The following is a 23,347-nucleotide window of genomic DNA, read 5'->3' as shown; positions in this document are numbered from 1 at the left end:
GCTTGTCCTTCCCTCAGTGCAGAACTTCACATCACCATCACTTCTTCTTCTTCTTCTTCTCCTTCTTCTTCTTCAGCTGCTGTGAGACACCGCAGAGAGAACATGGGACTTTAAAACTGCGGCATGAAGAAACACTTGTAGCTTCATTACTTGTCTTGTCATAAGTCTGCGCGCGTGGTTCTCCGTGGAACAAGTTCACGCCTTTGCACTGGATGCTGAGATAATGCGCACAAAGTGACGGGGCTCCTCATCTCTTCTACGGTCCTCAACGAGTTTATACAACGCCATGAAAGGTGAGTAACAGTCACGTGCACGTGTTTAGTTTTATTTACTCTTGATTTCGATACAAACATGATTGACTCTGTGCGTAATTGTTGTGGTGTTGCGCTGCGCGTCCACATCTGGATGACATTACAGCCCTGTGGCGCACAAGTTGTGAAAGACTCAGTGAGGGTTTTTTTTTTTTTTTGCTCTTGCGTCTTGCTTTTAAGAAATAAAACTCAACACTTGTTTTTCACAACTAGTCAACGTCACAGTGTCAAACGTGGAAACTGCCACATGCATTTGTCATTTAGAAAATAAAGGAGAGATGCAGTTTCCAAAAGGCAGGAAACAAAAGTGCACGATGACAGTGAACACCACCTGCACTCCTCCACCAAAGTTTCATTCAAGTGATAGTTTGAAGTGATAGTGTAGTGGAGCTGGAGTGTGGACTGTGCTGGAAACCAGTTAGAGACACAGATGCTCACTTTCACAACACATTAAGCCAGATTTTAGCCACTTAACAAAAGATTCAACTCATAAAATAAACACTCGCTTTTTATTTCAACTTTGTGTCACTTTCTAAACCACATCAAAATAGAGAAAATCGGCAACTTAACTTCACAGCTCACAAGATCGGTGATTTGTTTTGGGTACTTGACATGTTTTGTTCAGGTTTACCTAAATGACACAAACTTAAAAAAAAAGTTTAAAAACTCTTTGGACTTTCATGTAGGAGCAGCGGGCAGTTCTTATATGTAAGTTTCCAGTCAGAAAAGGTGAAATAAAACAGCATAAATATTCTTACAATATCATATAATATCACACCAGGCATTCATTTTATACGGTGATGCTTGTGTTAAGTGGCTAAAATGTGTGATTCTTTGTGTCACACTAATAATTCAAACAGGCTCCATAGGATTTAAATATTCTGACATGTATAATATTTCACAATATCTATTTAATCACTTTAATTTTTAGTCCAGTTTATTTCCATACGTCATGAATCTGACGTATGGAAATAAAAAACACTGATGAAAAAAGGGCCCGTTGGCTCTTCGTGTACCATCCGAACGCCCACCAACAAACAACCCTCAGCCCTCCCTGCCTCCCATGACCCACACACACACACACACACCCACCCATCCATCCATCCATCCCTCCTCTCAGTTCACTCCCATCTGTTTAACATTAGCAGTGATGTTCTCTGTGCTCTGCTCCAGTCTTCAGCGTAGTGTAACAGAGTGTAATTAGGGTTTACTGTCAACAACCCAGAGAAACCGCAGCCTGTGGCTTTTACAGTTCTTTAGACCTCCTATACACACACACACACACACACACACACACACACAGAGTCGATGCTTCACTCTGCCTGTAACAGAAAACACTGTATTCCACCATAACATTGTGATTTTTGTGCTTGTGTCGTTTTTTCCTTCTTTCTGTTTCATTTTGTTTGTGGACGTCTATACACTGCACTGTCGTCGTCCCCCCATGCACACACACATACACACACAGCAATTGCGTGCGTATGACCTATTTCTGTCATATGTTTCTGATTATGTCACACACAGACGACTTTGCAGACGAGGAGGAAGTACAGTCGTTCGGATACAAGAGGTTCGGTGAGTGAAAACTTTTTTTTTCCCCCTTCCTCTGAAATTGTAAGGGAGGAAAAAGGACGCAAAAAAAGTTTTATTGCTGTGAAAATGAAATGTGAATTAAAAGGTGCTAAGTGTATGGGCTTGACTATGTACTTAGTGGAATATGAAAGATAATTAAAATCCCCAAAGAAACACTTTCTTTTTTCTTATGAGAGCAGACAGTTAAGCACCTGTCCTTATATTTAGCTCCAAAAACGGATGTGGTCTCTGTATGGCTCGCAAAGTGAAGCCAATGTGGAAATGTATGAAACCTGTGTTCTCTTGAATGACCATTGGGGGGCGACTCACTTTATTATCAACGGCAGTAAACATTTTTCTGTGGATTCTGAAGCTAGTTTTAGGTCTTTATTGTCCCATGATATTATATTTTGTATGTTTAAAGTCACTTTTGAGAATCTACAAATAACCAGGATGTGTCATGGTAAGTAACAGGAAGACTCAGTATCTAGCAATGATGTCTTTTTACTTGTCAGCACTTAAGAAGGCAGAGTCCCAGCTGTTTGCTGATATGAATAATTTTTTTATACGGATTCTTTACTTGAATCTGTCGTAAGTGAAACAAAAAAAATCAACCTCAGACCAAGAAATAAAAGCAACTCTGTCCTGTAAAGCAACACAAGTAAATCTGAATAAAACTCACCCTTGTTGAACTAATTTAAACTAATTTTCATTCATCTCTTTTAAATTTTACACTTAATGACAGAACGTTATTATATTGTATGGTAAAAAAGATTAAATCCCAAGATAGAGGCTACGTTCTCCAGCAGTCAATGTGATGTCCACATACGTATAGTCCTCACTCTTTCAATCACCTCCATCCTCTCATCCAAAAATGGCCTCTTCTGGTTAAAACCGCGTCAAGGCCTCAGAACAGCAGCTCACAAACCAACTGGCGACGCCACGATGGGCTGACACTCACTTGTCCATCACATGTGGTTTTTGTTTCTTTTGGGTTTGAATGTAAATGTGAGTAAATGTGAGTGACTGTGAGTGTGTGAGGTCCAGCGACTGCTGACAGAGCTCATTAGATCCAGACAATTGAGAAACTCTCCTCTCTCTTTTATCCACTTAAACAGAGACACTTTCAAACAAACGCTGACTCACACAATCGATGTGGACAACCTCAAAAATGTGGAATTAGTCAAACTCAAAATTGTCCTCCTCGTGCTGCTTATCTGATTGTTTTGGAGCAACACACGTGTATTTGGTTTGTCCGCTGTAGCTTCGAGCAGCCACGAACTCAGGCCATCTGGAGCGTCAGCAGTTTCTTTTTTAAAGGTTTCCCAGCTGACTTGTACATTGTTAGTGAACCAAACAAGAGCAGAATGATAACGCTTAAAGGGACGTTCATGCAAATGACAAAAAACAAACAGCGTTTCCCCACTACCTTGTGTTATCTTGTCATGCGGTTTGAGCTTTATTTTCCATTCCCACATTGTGCTTCTGTGTCAATAGTTGTAGTCAAAGTTCCCAGTGGGGTCACAAGGAAGAACAAAGTTTAGCCACTTAAAATACTCACCTTATAAAATCTACGCTGCACTCCTGCACCAAAGTCCATACAGAAAATCTGTGTTTTAACCCTGAGGGGACGTGAGACACATCTGTCAACTGATGCCTTGTTTTGTGAGTGTGTGTCACTTAGTGAAATCTGAGCAAAGGATTTCAAACGCCGAAATCACAAAGTAATGTATATGAACTCACTGATGGAGGAAGTAGTGGATAAACAATTATGCAGTCAGTTTATTTTGGTTGGGATGTAAAATCACTGATTTTCTCTATGGACTTTGGTATAGTGAAACTGATGAAACGAGATGAAAAAAATCAAACACGTGTTTAAGATACCGCAGACTTTTATTGGATGAGCATTTTGTGAAGTGGCTTAAATCACTTTTTCTTCATGTCAACATAGTCAGCACTGAGCTACGTGTTGTATCTTGGCATCAGCCCCCAAAAATCCCATGTCAGACTGGACAAAAAATACAACCGCAACATGTGTCTCCAGATAAAGTGTCTACAGACTTCACTGTCAACAAAAGTCAAGAATTTCATGCCAAAGCAAAAGCGTTCCCATGACTAATACTTTATGTAAATGCCTTGCTATAATTTGGTGGAACTGACCCTTTTAAAATGAGCATCTCTGACCCGCGTTGCCTTTCTTTCAACTCCAGTACGGTCCGTTCGCTCCTTTCCGTAGCTCACGCCTCTTGTGATGTTTTGGTCATTCTGACATGTTTTAAAAATTAAGAACGTGATGTCAGTTTGTTGTGCAGTTGCTCGGCTACATTTGTCTATTTTGGTGGAAAAAAAAGGTGACGGCGAAGCTTAAACACTGTGTCGCACAAACACTCACACATCATCATTATTATTCTCCTTGGAGACTGCGCTCTCGCTCCATTACTTTTCTGTTGTTTCAACATTGATCAGCGCTGCAGCCGTGCGACCCGCTCACCCACAGCCCATAAGAGTGGACGTCGGGCCGCGGACGACACTGTTTGACCCGGCACCAAGAGAGACGAGGCCTCACTGTGTAAAAACACAACCCCTTTCATCCGAGTCATACAAGTCGAGGCATCCTGTTTGTCTTTCTGTGTGAGCGCGTGCGAGTCCCGCGCATGGATTAGATTAGAGAACAGTGGGGGAGAGCGGCCAAATCCACCTCACTTTTAACTTCACTCAAATGAACTCTTGACTCTTGGAGGAGTAGGAAGAGAGAGCTGCTGAACTCTGAGCAGAGTGTTGCTGGTCCTCGCGGGGACACGGCAGCTGTTTGGAGGGGTCGGCTCCATGGGTCTGCCTCATCCCTCCAGAGGCTTCATTGTGCAACAGAGCTGCATTCAAGCAAACCGTCACAAACCCTCACTCTCCCTCACTCTCCCTCTATTAGCGTGGTAATCTTCGTGCTTGGGGGGGGGACAAACAGTTATTTCCTCTCGGAATATTTTGCTTTAATCCATTACATTTTCCCCGCGGGACAAATAGTGCAAGTCTGTGTCTCGTTTATAAAGGAACCCTTGAGTTCAAAAGACAATGATGTCACACGGAAACAGCAGAACACTTAATCTCGCTTGTTTTGCAAAGTGAACATGGGTAATAAATTACTTTACACAGAATCAGTGTGCTATTATTACACTAACAGAAGTTCTGTCTTCACTGTCTTCCACACCAATGTGTCTTAAGCCCCATTTCTACTCAATTTTTGTCCGTTTTTCATCCGTCCGTCATCTCCGTGACTACCCTACATACCTCGTTTTTTTTCTCCTTCCACCTTTTATCAATACTTATTGATACCTTTCTATAATTGGATGCTGAGGACGCGTGAATGGAGAGGTGTGTTGTAGAGTTGTGCGTAACACACTGCTCACCTCACCAACAGAGGACAAGGACTTATTTTTAAACCTCTGTAGTGAAGACTGTAAATCTTTTTACGCCAAGCTTGTTGCCAGCTGTGTGATATCAGCTGTAAATGTCTCTCATTTGGACTGACCTCTGTAGTTGCTGCCTGACCGACCTTGTCTCAGGGATTATGTAGTACATAAATTAGAAGTTCTTAAAAGTGAAGCCAGTAGTGTGTAATCATGATGAGGTTTTACCTGCAGTAAAGTTTCAGTGTCGGAGTCTGGAGGCAACACAGGGGAGGAGGAGGACTGTCTAAAGCAGTCATACATGTTGTAATAGGAATAAGAAATAAGAAACCAAAAACAGACCTTAAGAGTTTAATGTTTTTCGTCTAAAAGAGCAATTTTATGTTTCAAGACACTGAAAATTAAATGTTCACAAATTGCGGAAGAGACACAGAGTCTGTGTTCTGTTGCTGATTAAGATTGCATTAGGACTGAAGTGAATTTAGGTCTCACTTCTGAGAACATTGTTTCTCAAATGTCTCAACGAGAACCCTTTAGACGTCAGTGCAGTTGCGTGAATTGTTAAAGGATAAACACAGCGATCTCTGATCTCAGTAGTGTCGTACGCTCCAGTGCGGCGGTAATAAAACTCAGGCACGGTGTTGCACATTCAGTTTCTTCACTGCTTTGGCTGTAAATCGCAGCCGTTCTGTAAAGAGTAAGTATCATGCGTGTCATCAACACACACACACACACACGTACAAATGGAAGAGTACTGCACATGTCTTTAAAAGTACCTTTGGGGAGGAGTTGGTGCATGTGCGGACGTACAAGTACTGAGGACACTCATAGACACAATGTATTCCCTAGACCCTTACCCTTACCCTTAACCTTAACCATCACAACTAAATGCCGAACCCTACGCCCAAAGCCAAGTCTTAACCCTCAAAAACTCAATTTAAGGGGTGACAGGAATCTGAGGGCCTGCCAAAATGTCCTCTCTCTCTATGGTTTATAAGTTTTTTGGACGCACACACAAACATATTTTAGATTGAACCGTTTCTCACTCTGTATATTACACAACTGTCACAACCCAAACCAAGTATACATCATGTATATTTATTTACAGACTAACACGCATAGGGACACATTTTTCCACTCACTTGTATACAAGTGGAAATACACACACACGCACATTGAGAGAGAGAGAGAGAGTTCATATGGTAATCTCATCTCTCTTACTGTCGAGTTGAAGCCAGGACAGAATTGCTTCCACAGTGCTCTGCGTTGAAACATATTTATTTTTCTGTGGGGGGTTGACAAAAGAAGGCCATCAGAATAATAACACAACCTACCTGAGCTTTGGCTGAACTTTCGCAAGAGCTGGTATAACAATCGGTTCACTGGCGATCAAAAATAAATGCCCTTGACTCGATTCGAGCCATGAAACCCGCGAGTCACTAAAAAACCTTGTCACTACAAAGTCTGTGTCGCGTCTTTGTTAAAGAGGAAAGAAAAGTCTTAAGTCAGGGCAGCTACGCGCACGTCGACTAAACCTCAGCGGGATAAGAGCATAAAACAAATGAACAACAACATGTCAGGAGTGAAAAAAATGAAAACACGGTTTATAGTTACCTTCCAACAGTACTGATCAGTACTAAAAGTGAAATACACAAGCTTTTACCAAGTCCACGCAGTGGCATAAATGGTCCAAAAATAATATAAAATTTAAAGTTCCCACAGATTATGGGGGACAGATTATGACAAGAGGAGCAGTTTCAGCCGTCACACAGCGTGATATATGTGTTCACTAATTTGGTGTGGCTCATGCAGGAAGTTATAAAACATGAAATGGCCCTTGATAAGAAAAAAGTCCCCCCATCCTGCTGTAAAAGGAAGGAGGCAAACAAAAACAAATCTAAAGTCGGTCTAAAGTGATATAAATGACAAGAGACATCCAACGATGTTTGCATGACAGTCGTACGACTCTTTAATAATTCTTTGAGGTTTTACTGTGGCTCTCCCGTTCAGAGTTTGGGTCTGTGATGAAACAAAGGAGACCTGGTTGCTCTGTCCAGCAGGTCCACCTGGGATCTACACAGATCTCTGAGTGGGGGTCTCACTCCCTCCGCCGCTGTTCCCACACATGTGGGCTTTTTCAAGAGGACGGCCTCAGGAGGTTTGTGGCCAATGTGGAACCCAGAGTGCACTAATCTATTTCCTGCATTTGTTATGGTTTCTCCAGCAAGGCCTGGAACGCTCCTGAAGCCAAGCACAGAGCTGGGGTGTCTGTTCCTGGAACCAGCTGTGTCAGCACCGCCGGGGCTCGGTGTGGTCCGCTGGGTTTTCCCTGGTTTCATAGGCACTGTTAGCTGGGGGTCATAGTGACACCTCACGCACCACCTCATCCCTCGTGGTTAACGTGGTTGTGTTAACATTACCAGCCAACGCCTGTCAGGCACCGACACAGTACATGCTGTCATGAGAGGCTGTGTGATGTTGGCCAAAGTGTCTGATGAGGATTTTTATGCACTTTGTTGTGGGTTCTTTGGACTGTTGTGTTGTGGTTTTCTAAAAATGTCCCCTTTGGTTATTTCTTAAAAACTATGTGGCAGGTCTTCACTTTTGAAACAGTACAACGATTTCTTTACAGTCTGCATACCAGTGGCTTTTTTTGATTTAACAGCATGCCTGTACAAAAGCATTTATTCCATTTTTGGGTGCAAGTTTTCTTTTTTGTCCTTCTTTCATTCACATTTCTTTTGTGTTTCCATTATACAGTTCTAGCTCTACTCGCTCTGCTACTGTAGCACGGCTGTACGGAACTGCAGTGGCTTTGTATTATACAAAGTAGGGATGTTACACTCCATGTCTGTGTTTGTTACTATTGTTATGTTCACTTCATAAGCAATAAGGCTATGCAGACGCTCGTTATTTGTTTATTTTTTAGATGTTATGCTTGTCATTACTTTATATGATGGTAACAACTGAATTCATTTGTCTGACCCCGTCTCTACACTCGTAGACCACACTACACTACTGCTTGTGAACATAGTAAAGTATTTTGTAGCTACTGTACAATTCACATTAAATTTACAGCCAAAACAAATGCTAATGTTGCTCCATAGCTGCTGGATGCAAACAAAGTTATCCATACTGACTAAAAAGCACCGTGTGTTGTGCTTGTCTTTTGTTTTTGCTGCCCCCAGGTGGCCAAAATCCAGGTAATGTCCTTTAAATGTTTAGTTTAAAGTGAACTTGAAACTACAATAAGCACCTGTAGAATCCCCAGACACAGGCGTCGTTAAACGTAAACCTGACCTGAGCAGGTCAACCACCTGCTGCAGAGATGGCAAAGCACTTACTGAAGTCATCTGCTGAAATGAGACGCACCCGCAGTAAAACGGCCTTTTTCTTTGACTTTCAGGCGCTCATCTGGTTAAAAAACCAGGAACTTAAATTGGCCTTGTGTTTCAAGACAATCTTTAGTATCGCAGTGGTCTCATTTTTAGCCCATAATCTTTATAGGAAATCATTTAAAAGTCTTCCTACAAAGACATGGATATATGGGCTTTACCTTGTGGAGGCCATTTGATAAAATTGGGCACTAAGGAATTTTAGAGGTAGGAATTCATTCTGAAGCATTTTAGCAGGGGAAAATCACAACACCTGTTCTTTTTTTCCCTGTGGCCCCACACCTGTTGCTTGTTCCCTCGTTATGGCCCTCCACTATAAAGAGGCATGTGTGCCAGTGCTCTGTTTGTCTCTGATGATACTCAACAGCTTTGTCCTTTGCTTCACTTGAGCCCTCAAACACACTGTGACATTCTGAGCCTCCATAGAAAAACATGGGTGATGTCAATTAGTTGTAATTGGAGGAATGTGAAATTATGTGCATGGGGTGAATGCAACTCTCTTGGAGTCAACTTTCGTGTCACTTTCCGGCAAGAAATAATAACATGGCTGATGTTGGCTCACTGCTGCTAATGCTATGACCAACATTAGTGACTTTGTTAGCATGGAAGCTGTGTTAAATGACCTTTAAACGGTTTCACCAAAACACAACAATGAGTGCCAGCTCATTAAACCGGCATATCAAAAAAATACCCACAACAAAGCTGCAAAACTCTGTGTAGAGTCTGAATCTTCATGCTACAAGCTAACAACCAATTCAGCTTTTTCAAACCTTACTGAAACAGCACTCAGAGCCAAAACAATGCACATAAATCACCCTGCTGTGTCCTGAACTCACATTTTACCCAAAATGCAGCTGTTTCAAGCTAACATAAAAAACGTCAGTGCGGACTGTCGAATGCTGCATTCACACCAAACGCGAATTTTTGTGCGTTAGGACGCCTGAAATTCACCCATTTAATGACTTCACCTGATGAGAGATGACAGATGACATGATTTGTCAAACCAACTGAGCGCATCAAACTCTCGTGATAGTGACCTTGTGTACAAGAGCGACAGTCTCGATATTCCCGCTACTTCCTTTTGTCTTCTGACACTATTTCCTGTGTCGAGTGTGAACACATTATAAGAGCCATAGTTAATTTCAGGGGCTGCATCATTTGTAGGTTGCATTTGCGAACAGGCTGAATCTTTCTAATGATAACTTAGCTCACGATTCATCGCCGGTGAGGAAGCTAACGAGTTAACTAAGCCGGTTGCTCCGAGCAGCTCAAAGTAGCAATTAATTCCACGATAACAGCGAGACATGCTGGTGGAAAATCCTCTGTGGACAAGACAGTCTCATTGTGTTCCATGTTGTCTCGGTGGTCTTCACAGCTATGCCTCAGTAAATGTTGTCGACCGCATCATTTGCTGCACTTCTTTTACCTCTGGCACTTCCTAATGTTTTTTTTAATGTTCTGTTTTATCTTTGTATATTGACTTCTTTGTTCCCTCCAGTGTAATGACCGTCTGAATCTGGTAGCCAGAACACAGCTTTATTTATTTACGTGATAGTTTTGTTTTAAAAATAATATTTTCAAAGTCCCGGGGACATCCAGTGTGTTTTTCTGTGGGAGAGCGCAAAAGAAAATGTCAGCCAGCGCTACAAATTATATTTCCCAAGCAAACAGCCAGAAACAATGAAGTCTAATGTGATTAGAAAACAGTCGGTGGCTTACAGAAACAATCCTTGTGTCTCAGTTTCACGTCAGGCTTAAGCCTAGTTTTCTCTTAACAGAACAAGGAGAATTTTCAGGAGAAAGCTGTTGAAACCAAAGCCTCGAGGGTGTGAACCAGAAGACAATGTGCAGACCAGAGATGAGGGATTTCCTTAAATCTGGTTTTGGTATAATTACAAACCTAGGGACAGACGGGAAGAGAGATAACACCGACTTTGCTGAATGAGCAAGAAGAGCAGGGGCCACCGAGCGAGACAATATTTCATCCCCAGAGGTGGGAAGGGAGTGGAAAAGGAAGTGGGAGAAGGTGGAGGAGATGCAGCCGGTCGTAAGAGCAGAGCAGGAAGTGGATGGATGGGCTTGGAGGAGTAAGAGAGGAGTTCTCCATGAGGAGATAAGAATTCCTGTGAGTGTGTGATGGTAGTAGATAAAGCAAAAGGGAGTCAGTTGTAACGGTATAAGATCCAGCTGGACGTGTTTATCTGAAGCTCAAACCACACACCTCATTACATTAAGAGCGTACGCACTCACGTGCACGGTTAAATAACTGTTTGGTAGGTGCTGTGGTGTTTCATATTCCACTAGAAGCTCGCAGACATTTAGACTGGCGACTTATCTGTGCTATAATTCAATCCTTTCAACCTGGAATCCAACAGATCTGAGTGCAAAGAAACGCAGCCAACGGGGGAAATGGCAGCAGATCACAGAGGAAATTTATGAACACGTCATTCTTCTCAAGCTCTCTGATGTTCATTTTAGGGTGACTAGCAGCACCGGTGGAATGTAACTCAGTTCATTCACACACATGTTGCACTCTAGTATAATTCGGAGGGCACTTGAGTCGCTCAAATCAAGTGTTTAACTGTGACAAATAATGTTTTTCATGAAGATAAATGGCATATTGGACAAATTTACTGCAATTGATTCATCGTCTCTTTGCCAACGGCAAGATGTTGGCCGTTGAAAAAGCTACACATTTGAAAAACAAATTGATTTTAGGTTCAAACAATTCATGCACAAGCAAAAGCGTAAAACGTAAAACAAGCTCCATATGTTCTTAGTCTAGAGAACGACCGACAATTTCAACAATTTCTAACACTTTTATAGCTCAAAATAAGGCAACAACAATGTTGTGAATCCTGCAAAGATTTGTTTTTGCATATGTATGCACTTGAACAAATCTACCGTTACACATTTACAGATCTGTGATCTGAAAGCAGCAGTGGCGGAGCGCGATGTCGTAATCATGGCACACAGATTGATTTTGTTTGCGGTCTTGGCATCTGTTCTTGCGTTAAACTTCAACAAACTGCACACTACATTTGCTTTCGTGCAACTTCCATCACGCTTCAGTCTCATCGTGTGTGCGTGTGTGTGTGGATGAGTGGCGCGTTTGTATGACTGCAGTGTTAAAATATGGTGTTACAGAATAACACTAAATCTGGACCCTTGATTTTATTTCAGTCGGCACACATCAGCACTCTCAGAAAATGACTGGGAAAGTACTTTCCTGGTTGTAATTCAGACTTGGACACTGACACGAACAATGTTAACAATCTTATGATTACAATAACTGTTATATGATGTGAACGAGGCAGTAGAACCTTCCTGGCTGGTTAACGTCCACATCTTTCAAACCCAAAGCCCCTGATTTGTAGCACAGATTTTCTTTTGATACTCGGTCCAAAGCCACAATATTGAAATTCTACAACTTTTTCTCACACCTGACAAACCGGCTCCTGAGGCACAAGAGCTGTTGCACGTGCACACACACACACACACACACACACACACACTCAAGGAGAGATAATCGACATTGACGAGTGCCATGTTAAGTAAATCATCTGACTGCATCTTTCACTCCAGAACAGACAGATAGAGGAACTCCAACACAACAAATGGATTTACCATCACAGAGCGATTTCCAAAAAGATCCTAAAAAACTTTTGTCCAAACTTTCCACCCCCTCCTTCCCTCTCTCTCCCTCTCTCTCTCTGTGTTACTCTGTTATTAGGCTGAATAAAGCGTTGGTAACGTAGCTGCAGGCACTGAATGCGAAGAGCAGGCTTCAGTCGGCGATGTTTTTGCCAGGACACATGTGCTGCTAGTTAGCGGCCTTTTTTCAATCACTGTGTCAGTGACATTTCTGACTCACCTTTAAAGAGTGAGGAAAAGCAGCAAACCCCATCTGCCACCCCCCCACCCCCCCATCCTCAGCTCTCACACACTGTAATAACCCCCAGTGTCCTTGACGTGACCCACATGCAGATGTCAGGAGGGTTTCTAGAGTTCAGCTTCGCCTCCATATAAGTGCCTTTGAGGGGGGTTCAAACACACGGTCTGACTCGTTGATAGTAATCAAATAAAAGAATGGCAGAGTGAGCTGAAGGCGCTCGAAAGCACCTGCATTCTTTTAATGTCTCCCTGTGAAAATGCCTTCTTTCTTTTACGTCTGGCGAGCTGCGCTTCTTTGTTCGTGGCAGGGAACATGCTTTTTTTACGTCAGATCTTTCCATCGTATTCCCTCCAGCGTGTGTCTGTGCATGTGTGGGTTCAGACGTGAAAAACAACACATGTCAGACACACACACACACACACTATTGCAGCACAAACTAATACACTAAACGCACTCTAAAACTTCACCAACACCATCCGGCAGCAGAACACACAGACACACTTTAACAATGAACCAGGGGATTCTAATGCCTCCTCTGTTACTACAAGTTATAAAACCTAGTAAATCTGCTCTTCACAGTCCAAAATGTTAATGAAAGTGGGGGAAACGACTGCGAGGGCTGCCAAGATCAACCTTCAGCTTCCTGGTTTGCAGAAGGGGAGTTGAAGTGTGGAGGAATAGTGTTTGGATCCAAAGCCCTGTCAGATGCATAATGACTATCACATTTTCCATGTGTGGCTTATACTGCAGACACAGTGAATTCACGAGATTCATTTTTCTGGCACCTTACATAATGCTTATTCTGCATATGGTACTTAAAAGATTAATAGGACAGTACATTTTATGGTTGTGTTGGTTGTATGAGGCACTGACACATAGTCAGCACTGACCTTAACTTCAACTAGCCTAAGATATGTACACCTGCTTGAGTGTACAAGGCAGTAGCAGACCAGTAGCTCTTGTGTCCCCACACGCCAAAAATGATGATTTTCTCTGTGGACTTTGGTTGAGGAGAGTGAGACGTTAACAAACTTACATTTTCCAGCCACAAAAGACAAAGTTGAAAATGTATTCTGGGAAATTTCCTCATAATTCCTGTGCAAAACCTGAACAGTCGCCCACTATATGTCCCTCTTACAATGAGTTTTACTCCACATATCGATGGAGCTGTAGGAAAATATCCTAAATGATATTTAGTAAACAACTGGATGACACAATTCTTCCAACCATTTTTCTCCCCCCAGCTCTTCTTCATTGAATCAAAGCAAACAGCTGTGTGTGCGGAATAATTTAAAGCCATTGGTGTTTGCGGTTGGCGGTAATTAGCACTTTCGGTAACTGCCGTTGATTCACTCTCCAGATGTCAGACATGTCACGCTGCCTCTGCCGCTCCGTCTCCCAGGCTTCAGCGAATTCTGAGGTAGAAGAGCGTGCCACCCTCACGTCTGGAGTGTGTCTGTCTGAACAGGATTTGGCAGAAAAGGAATTCCTCCTGTTCCTGAACAGGATGGTTTGTTGTCATTCGGACTGACGTGCCGCGCCTTCGCATCTGACCACAGATGTGGTGGGCCACCCAGTAGGAACTCCAACACCCATAATGCTGCTTGCAACAGCAGACATTTCCATTGTTGCCCAGCATGCCGTCCATCTTCCAACCTCCACCACTTAAGATCTTTATCCTGTTGACTTTGGAGGCTGCTCAAGATTCAGAGGGAAAAGTGTGTAACTGATCATTCGGCATGTGCTTTGCTGTCACTATTAAATATGAATTATTGCGCTGAGCCAGTCAAACAAGTGATCGTAATTTTTATGTTTCCCACTCTGACGTTTTCCACTGTGGCAGCACATTTTGTCCAGATTTTCATCTCCAGTTACACGATATTAACGTTAATACGCCGATAGCAGGTTTAAAGCGGGAGTAGGCCATGCATTTATGGGGCGATTGATCACTAATCCCATTGTAAGCTGAGTAACTGTTGTTCCTCTGGGCTGTGTTTACAGCTTTGAAGGAATCTCTCACGTTGCCCGTCAGTGGAAATTTTACTTTTTAAGCAAAAACAAAGTGATTGTGGAGCATTTCAAAGATTTGAACTATTTTTGTCAGGGTCCTGCCAACGAGCAGTTCAAAAAAATTACCTTTGCGCTTGCTTCTACGATTATATAACCACAATTTATATATCATATCCACTTCTGGATCATAGCACATGAACAAAATTGCATACAATCCAAGTTGGCATAAAAGTTAAAGGGCTCATTAAGCGACTAAATTAATTTAAACCCTCTTAATGGTTGTTTAACCACCTGTCAACACTTTGGCCACAAAGTCCTGTTCCTATTTTACAGCACCTCTGTAGTCTCACAGCCACTGTCAAATGATAGAGCTTCTTGTTACAAGCAACCCTGAAATCACAGAGCAGCTCTCTCCACAATGACCATAATGTTATACCAACATTCCCCACAAGCGACACCAGTGGTATCGAGCATAAAACCTGCGGCTTTGGATAGAAAAATGTCAGTCCGGAGTGGATCTGTCGGAGAGGAAACGCGTTTCCCTCGCTGGGTTTTTACAGAACACAAGATGTGAAGACCAGTCCTCCTCAGTCCATATGGCAGCGTTTGTGGTGGATGTGGCCAACCTGGTGATGAGTTTGGCTGATGTGGGCATGATCTTTAGAGGAACTGTCCACAGAGGTTTATCCCAATATTCCTGCTTTGCTCTTTTACTGCTTCAAGGTTTTATCTGGCAGCACCCTCAGCGGAACAGGAACTGTAGTCCAGCCCATTTACATTTCAGACGCTGTTCGAGCAGAGTACGACAAAATTCAAGTTCTTTTTTTCCAAAGTTGGAAGTCAGATTTTGCGGAAATGGACTGAAGATATGATCAGCCACAGAATAAAAAAAAAATAACACACATCACACTTTCCTGTTTGCCCGGGGACATGCATAAATGCATGAATCTACAGATTTAACTGTATCCTCATGGTCCTGGTTCAAGGGCGGTCACTGCAGGCATATGGAGAGGTTTTTTGCTGACTGTTATCGGTTAGCGTTGTTCTGCTGCTCTGTGTCAGGCTCTGACTCCATCACTAGGGTGACACCGAGATTATTTAGGTGACAGGTCGACTACACATATATATAAAAATTGAATGTGGCCTTTGCATCCAGAAAGACCAAGAAGTCTGTTTGTATTTAAGTCTAAAGCCATTTACAGTCATGAACTCCAGAAACCGAGTCTGGACATTTTCTTGTGCTTGCCGTTCACATTTTGATGACGCAATAAGAGATTGTTTGAAGACAACCTGGGCACCAGATCACTCGCTCTGCTTCCTGCACGCTCAGGCCAGGTGAACTAATGCCGATGTGAACTATTATTCACGTTATCCATGAATTTGATTAATGAGTTGGTAGAAGACGAAAATGAGCGGAGGCCGTCTTTTACACGCTCACATACAGCCAGGCGATCTGAAGTCCTGACAGTTTTGTCATGTTGAGGGTGTGGCTGTGTTGTGATTAACGTTGCAAATGTCATGCACAATAACCGGGCAGTCTGCTCACTGTCAGTGAGACCTCGCTTCCCCAAGATAAAATTGAAAAACTTGAGGTTTTTCCGAAACAAATGGGGTGGTGTCTATGAATTTCTTCTTGGACAAATGACAGGAAACATGACTGGTCTAGACTGTGTGCTTTTGGAGAAATTGGTCTTAAGTGTAATAGCGGTAGGAAGACCAACAGTTAAGTGGTGGCCATCATGAGTAGTATTATGCATTTATAGCTTTTGGTATTTGCTTAAGCTGGGGAGTTTGCAGCTGGATTCAAATGTTTCCCGTGGACTCAAAGCTTCTTTTATAGTGTCCCGTGATCTTTTTGTTGAACTCGCCGCATTTATTGCAACAGTCAAAGACAATAAACGGAGACAAAAAAAAAAAACATTTGTGCGACAGACAGAAGTGGATCTTTAAAAGTGGGGGAAAACATGTGCAGTGGCGCATGTTCTTATTTCCCATAAAAAAATTTCCAAAGGCAGAAAACTTGGGGAAGGGCATGCCACAAATACCATTTTGTGGTTTATTATCCCAGCTGCTCATCGAGGGCTGAGATGCCATGTTATTTATTTTATTTTCTGGGTTTCTCCAATCGGCGACATCTAGTTGTTTGTTTTTGTTTGAAGGACTTGCCAGCGCTCTTTTGGCCTTGTGGCTCTTTGTAGTGGTTTTCACAATTTGACTGGCACCTGAACCACCCAGCGGGAGAATTGACATCGATCAGATGAGGTTTTGGAGACAGAAAGACTTAGATGCAGGTCTCTGCAGCTGAGACCCAACTCTGTGGGAAGGTTCTGGAGTATACCCTAAAAGCTGTCCTTGTAGTGTTCAGACAAGTGGAATTTAACTTTTTTTTGTTGTTTTTCTTGTCCTGCTTTCCCACTTTGAACTCTCTTTGCTGATGGTGTAGCTATCGAATTCTGGATGCTAATGGGATGGCCATCAACCAGTGGGCCATACACGCACACACACACACACACACTTAGAGAGCAGCAATGTTTGGGGTACCCAAACTCTGATGGTTTGCTTTGTAACTAAAACCCGAGTCACTCCATGAGGCCCCAAATCCCAGCGCTGAGTAAGTCTTTTCCCGCGCTCCCCTCCGTTGTTGATCCACTGTAGTTTTGTGGAAAGACGACCTGTTTGTGTAACTGCAGCAAGCGCTGAGTCTGAGCAGAGTCCGAGTGGGGGCCTCTGGGCTCGTGGGAGGGACCGGGGGGCAAAGAGGCGGGAGAGGCCGTGGATGTTGCCGCAGCCCGCGTTCCTGTCTGACCGCCACTTTGAAAACAATATTTGCAAATGTTTATTTCTCTCCCTTAACAATCAGTCAGTGAGACGTTCTTCATGTAGGACGAGGGGGTTGTCAGTATAGCCAGCTCTCATCTGCATCATTTGTAACCTGAAGTACACAATTTAATTTTAAGGCCTCTGCACACCGGACGCTTTGCGAGTATGTGGAACAAAATAATTCAGATGTCAATTATGACTCACCCTACCATGCACATCAAGCATGAGGTGAAGAAATTAATAAATTATGGGGACGAGGGGTTAAAACATCGCTTCACGGCCTGTCTGTGATCAGAGCAGTGAACGTTTTGAAGCTTGATTTACACACACCACCCCACCCCCTGTACACACGTCTTGTAATCGTTTTATGTTTTTTTTTCTTGATTATTAATAAGAAAGAGGCTTTTGGAAACAACAAGCAAATCTGCCAAAATAACAGTGGTCGAGTGCTGCGTTGATTGGGCGCATGTTTTAAAAAAAACTTCAAATGTGCAAATCATTTGTACAAAAAACCCCACAACCAGTCTACAAAGGAATCTACAAACTTATGTTTATGTAGTTAAGCTGCACAAAACAATTGTGCGTCAATGAGTCACTTGACCCCTGAATCTGATGTGTCATCCATTTCTACAGAGCCATTTAGCATCTTTTAGCTCCACCTTCAGACAAAGACAGTGAAGAGCTGGTAAATTAGTACTTATGAAGCACAGAACAATATGACTGTTAGTCAAGACTTGGCACAATCATTGATATTGTACTCTTGTATTGTATTTCACTTTTCTCGAGTACAGTGCAGTCAATTTTTTCTTTTCCTTTTTCATTGTGTGCTGCTAGAAGTTGTTGAAGTAGGTTTGAACCTCAGCAAGATCCTGTTTGAATGAGGTTAATCACGCAAAGGAAAGATGCTAGAGTAGCTTTAATTGTTTTTACACTGCAGGGTTGTGTTTCTCCTTAAAGCTCAGACGTTTTACGATGTCACATGACGTCAAGATGGACCTTCGGTTGTGACAGCATCGTTTTTCATTGTTGCATCCGCCCACTTTGAAAGACGAAAATGTAAGGTTTTAACAAATACCCGACATTTCCTCCCTCTGTCCTTTTTAATATATAACCCAATGAAGCTGTCTTTAGATCAAAGTAGATCTTGACAGAAGAATTAGTTCTTAATGTGGGGGCATTTAGCCTCTCTCCCCCACAGTGCGGTGGCAGACAAATGGAGCCTTGGAAAGCTGCTGGATACTATAATGTTGGTTGCCTCACAGTTTCACAATGCTTTGTGTTGGATGTGGTACAGAGCACAGGGACCGATATCCTGTCATACGAGCACCACTTCTATTTTTTATGTGCATGATCTGGCCCATGTCACAGTCCCCGAGAAGTTTTTGGCTTCTTGTGGATGAAATGTGACAGGCACTGGCAGTTTTTACAGAACATCCATCATTGCTTTCTCTCCACATAAGATCTTTAAATCCTTTTGGTTCCACACAAACTCCTTTTTTTAAACTGTTTTGATCTTCTACTACATACATTTGTCCTACTGTGAATGAGAGCTGGCAGTGTCAATCCTGTCTTCACTCCTCCTCTCACTTCTTTGTCATTCACATGAGCCCGCCTTGTCTCATGTGATGAGGCGTATGGTTTCCATCACAGGTAATAAAAGAAATGGAGCCTGAATTCGGACCACACACACCGCTGGGATGGTGTCACTTTGCTGCAGGGCCCCCAGAGCCATCTCATGAATTCAGAGACCTTTGGCCCTAATTCTACACTTCCTTAAATTGCATCATTGGCATTTAGAGCCTCATAGTAAGCATATCGAGCAGGTTGAAGGACAGGATATATCATCCATGCTGTTGTTAGACATATCTGTAGGTACAGTAAGTCAGGACCTCCATTCTATGAAGGCACATTTTCACTGGTCAAACACTTAAACCCACTAACATCTGGCTTGTGTCTGTCGTAGCATGTGATTTACATTCAAAACTGGTTTAAATGACTGCAATAGATACTGTTTTCAGTGAGCGTTCAAACATCGATCTAAAGTTGTGAAAGATTGAACCTCTGTAACATTCAGTCATGGAAACTCTTTAGTCTGATAAAATCGGGCTAGTCTTAGTCAGACTAACAGACCTGGATAATGCGATTCATAGTCCGATTACTCCTGCATGTATGCGCTTAGTCGGACTTGGGGTCTGCACATGCACCAAAATGTCCTCCCCGGGTTTTTGACCCTGAAATAGAAGGAGACGACGTATAAACTGCAGCACTGTTGCTGGAAATCATAATGCGGTGGCAACTGCATCTTTCTTTGGACAACACAGCAACCACAAGATCCGCGCTCCTTGTAAACTGTATCACGATTAACATGTACAGCAGGTATGAAACATACATTACCCCTCATCCATCCATCTCACCGTTCACTGTTTTTTCACAGGAAACTGATTCAATACGCACTAGCTACTCGGACTCTGCAAGTTGTCCGATCGATTGTCTTAGTCAGACTACGTCCTTAGCTCGTTTAAACTGTGCATGCAAACTAACAGAAACAGAAACTCAGAAACTCCTTTACTTCTTTAAAAACATTTGATGTTGAATATAGTGAGATGCTCCACAGGACTTATTTCACTTCAGAATTAAAGCCACAGCTTACTGAAGGTCACTGATTTATGTCCACAAACACTGACAGTCATGGCCCTGTGCGTGCACACACACACACACGCAGATTGTTGCAACATATGAAACAGAGCAGGCCACGTACCTCACCATGCCACTGACGAAAGCTGAGCTGAGTGTGAGTCATTCACTGGGCCATCATCTGCCTCCTGACTGTAAAACGTCTTGGCTTAGATTACAGTGTATCAGGGATCTTGTAAAATCGTGTCTTTATGAAGCACAGATGGCATGGAAGATGGCCGCTTGTTAAAGACACACAATTAGAAAGAACTAATTCACAATAAGCAGATATTCTGTGTAGTGAAAGGCAGCTGCTTGCAAAGAGGTACCTCACTCAAGCACAGGGCCGAATTATGTTATTGAGGCTTACACATGCAGTATTTGTGCATACTTTGTGCAACGTTCAGATAGATTTTAGCAGATAAAATGTGGCCGTTTGTGATGTATTCATATGCATTCTTGCTGGAGATGTGAAAAACAATATGATTTTACTTGAAATGGCTTTGTATCCGATGGAAAATAGGGCAAACACCATTTCTAATGAAGTATAACGTAAATTTGGTCCAAGTTTTCCATCGAATACCTTGCCTTTCAACCTATGTCAGCTCGCGCCCCTAAATGCATCACGCACAAATGTGTCGTTAGCAGCTTAGTCGTTGAAAAATGTAAAATGAAATGAAGGTTCTGATATCAGTATCGGACAAGCGAAAAGCCCACAGAGAAGTGTCGCTTCCAGCTGTTTGTCCTTTCCTCATTTCTGAACCTTGGTGAAAACAGGAAACAAAACAATTCTGTCCTCATTCACGAAGATAATTTTGAGTAAAGAAGATTGACAGAGGATATTCCAGTGCTCATCTGCTTGTCTTAAACTCCTCTGGTATAATTCACTGATTGCCCTCTTGCAGTTGATCTGCACTCCGGTTCCTGGAAGCGGGACGAGTGCATGCTCGGCAAAAGCAGGGATCCAAATCACAGCTTGAGTGAGCTAAGCTGGCAGCTTTGTGTTCTCATCCGTTACTATAGCGTTCGCTCTGCTATTTACACTAAATAAACTTTTTTTAAAAATTTTTCTTAATGTGGCCTCCTGGACATTATTTTTGGCGTTTCAGTTCCAACTGAAGGCCAAAGTGCTGTCATGGCCATGTCAAGATGAAAAAGATATAAGCTGCTCCTTTGTGTTCAGGTAATGAGGCTAAAGCTTGGTGTAACTTTACATAGATTTCTATAGATCGCAGGAACAATGGGTGTCTTTGTGGAGCCAAAATGACAAAGGAAATCTAGTCGCACGTTAAAAATGCCCGGGTGTGTTGTTTTTGGAAAGACCCCTTTTTGTTGGGAGCATTGTTTTTGTTTTGCCATTAGCAGAGAAAAGAGATGTTGTAAGCCTGCGGTCTGAGCATCCTGGACGATGGCGGTTTTGTGGTTGTGGTCGGGGAGATCCAGTTGCGTCTGACTGGGCAGGCAAAATGGAAAGATGATGAATTGGTGTCTGATTTATTGATAAGCAGCCAAGCTAAAGCAAACTGAGTCTTTCTGATGTTGTACTCTGAACTGGGAGGTTGGTGTTCATGTATGTTTTTTTGACTGTCTGCCCAAACTTCCTCGTCTTCGAGATAATTGTATTTATTTTCATTGTATCATCAGACATTAACTCATTACTCCACATGAAGTCTAACTTAATGCACCACAACCCTCAAGACATTTCGTCCATGCGTTTGGATTCGTGAATCTTGGCTCTGTTGGCGTTGAAGATATTTGAGGACGTGTGAAAGACGACATTTGTCCGGACTGTTTGACCGTTTTGTTGTGTCAACAGTCGGTTGCTGTGTTCATGTGGAACCATGTCGTATCCCAGATGTCTCTGTTACTTAAAGATGATGTTTTGGTTTTCACAGCTGTATTTAACAGGGGGCCCAAAACCGACAGGATGCTATTTGTCTACACAATTACGTCCAGAACTAACTGAATCAAATCAACTATAAAATAATTTCCTCCACTGATTACAACAGCAACATGAGTAAGACGATATGAATTTGTCACCTACGTTAGCAAAGCCACATCACAGCCCAGACTGTTGTAACCAGCATGCATTAGCTGTGGAGTAAAGGTTATTTTTTTTATAATACATCTTATTAATGGATTTTCGATGGACTCTCTGGTTTCCAAAAACATGCAGATTTGGGGCTAAGGCAAATTGAACACTCTAAATTGACCATAAGTGTGAGTGTGAATGCCTTTCACCCAGTGTCAGCTGGGATTGCTCAGATAAAGCGGTAGAAGGAAAATGGGTATACCCAATATCTCCACCTATGCTGATGATATACCTGTATATTTTTTAAAAGCAGAATAAAAACAGACAAAACACCCATATATTAAGATGAAGCTTCCCCTCAGAGCCCCGCAGTTCCATTTTTGTCTCTCTTCCATATTTACGCAGCTCGTGCAGGAAGCAACCCACTGGGAAATGAACAGCCAGCAGGTTGTGACCCCCGATAGAGCCGTAGCCACCCCGCTGGTGTGTCGACTCTTAGGGCTTGAAAGGATTACAGCTGCTCCATCTGATTCTCTGCTGTGTAAACCTGTGAAACCCAAATCCCCCTTTTTGTTGTCGTGTTGTCAGCCATGTGTGTTGTGTTATGCCAGGTGTCCTCCACATTTGACAGCCAAGCCAAAATTCTCCACTTATCCACCGAGCATCGCAAGGCCATCACTCAGTTGTGGATGGAGAGAAAAGCCTTTTTCTTTTTTTTTGTTCTCCTGTGTAATAGTTTATACCCTTACAAAGTGTTTTGGTATCATTTCAGTGCGGTAGATTTGTAAACACTGTCAGGGTGTTTGGATTGGAACAGTAAATTCGGGCAGCAGCACCGTGATTACTGTGAACTGATGAACTGATATGCTTGCTTTATTGTGGAAGTATGCCTGAGCTGACACCTCAAATGTGGCAGCAGTTGCAAATGATTCAATGCAATCATTTTTCGTGGCTGGATTCCTAAAGTGCACTTCTCCTGTTTACAGTTAATCCAGTGGCGGTAACTCCTAACTGATATCTCAAACACAGCTGTGGTAACCACAGATTTTGAACAAAAATGTCTTTCCGGCATTAATACTCAGTTTAAAGAGTCCATAGAGGCTCTTTACATGATTAAGATATATGTTCTGGCCATGTTTTTGGCTTCTATACTCTGAGGTCACTCTCAGGTTTGTGTGGTACAAAACATCCACAGCAACGTTTCCATGATTTTTCACTTAACTATGCCTCTCACC

General features: G+C 42.5%; 1 protein-coding gene across 1 annotated transcript in view; it reads left to right on the top strand.

The window, feature by feature from the left end:
• LOC122781238 (collectin-12-like) overlaps positions 1-23,347 on the top strand; it is a 40,260-nt gene that overhangs the window by 6,891 nt on the left and 10,022 nt on the right. Inside the window, exons 4-5 of the mRNA XM_044044838.1 lie at positions 77-293; positions 1,836-1,886. Coding sequence (XP_043900773.1) covers positions 287-293; positions 1,836-1,886 — 58 coding nt within the window. The 5' untranslated portion in view covers positions 77-286. The remainder of the gene's footprint in view (positions 1-76; positions 294-1,835; positions 1,887-23,347) is intronic.

The sequence above is a fragment of the Solea senegalensis genome, linkage group LG1 (genome assembly GCF_019176455.1).
Source record: "Solea senegalensis isolate Sse05_10M linkage group LG1, IFAPA_SoseM_1, whole genome shotgun sequence".
NCBI classification, from domain to species: Eukaryota; Metazoa; Chordata; class Actinopteri; order Pleuronectiformes; family Soleidae; genus Solea; species Solea senegalensis.
The sequence above is the reverse complement of the archived record's forward strand: the minus strand, read 5'-3'. Positions and strand labels throughout refer to the sequence as shown.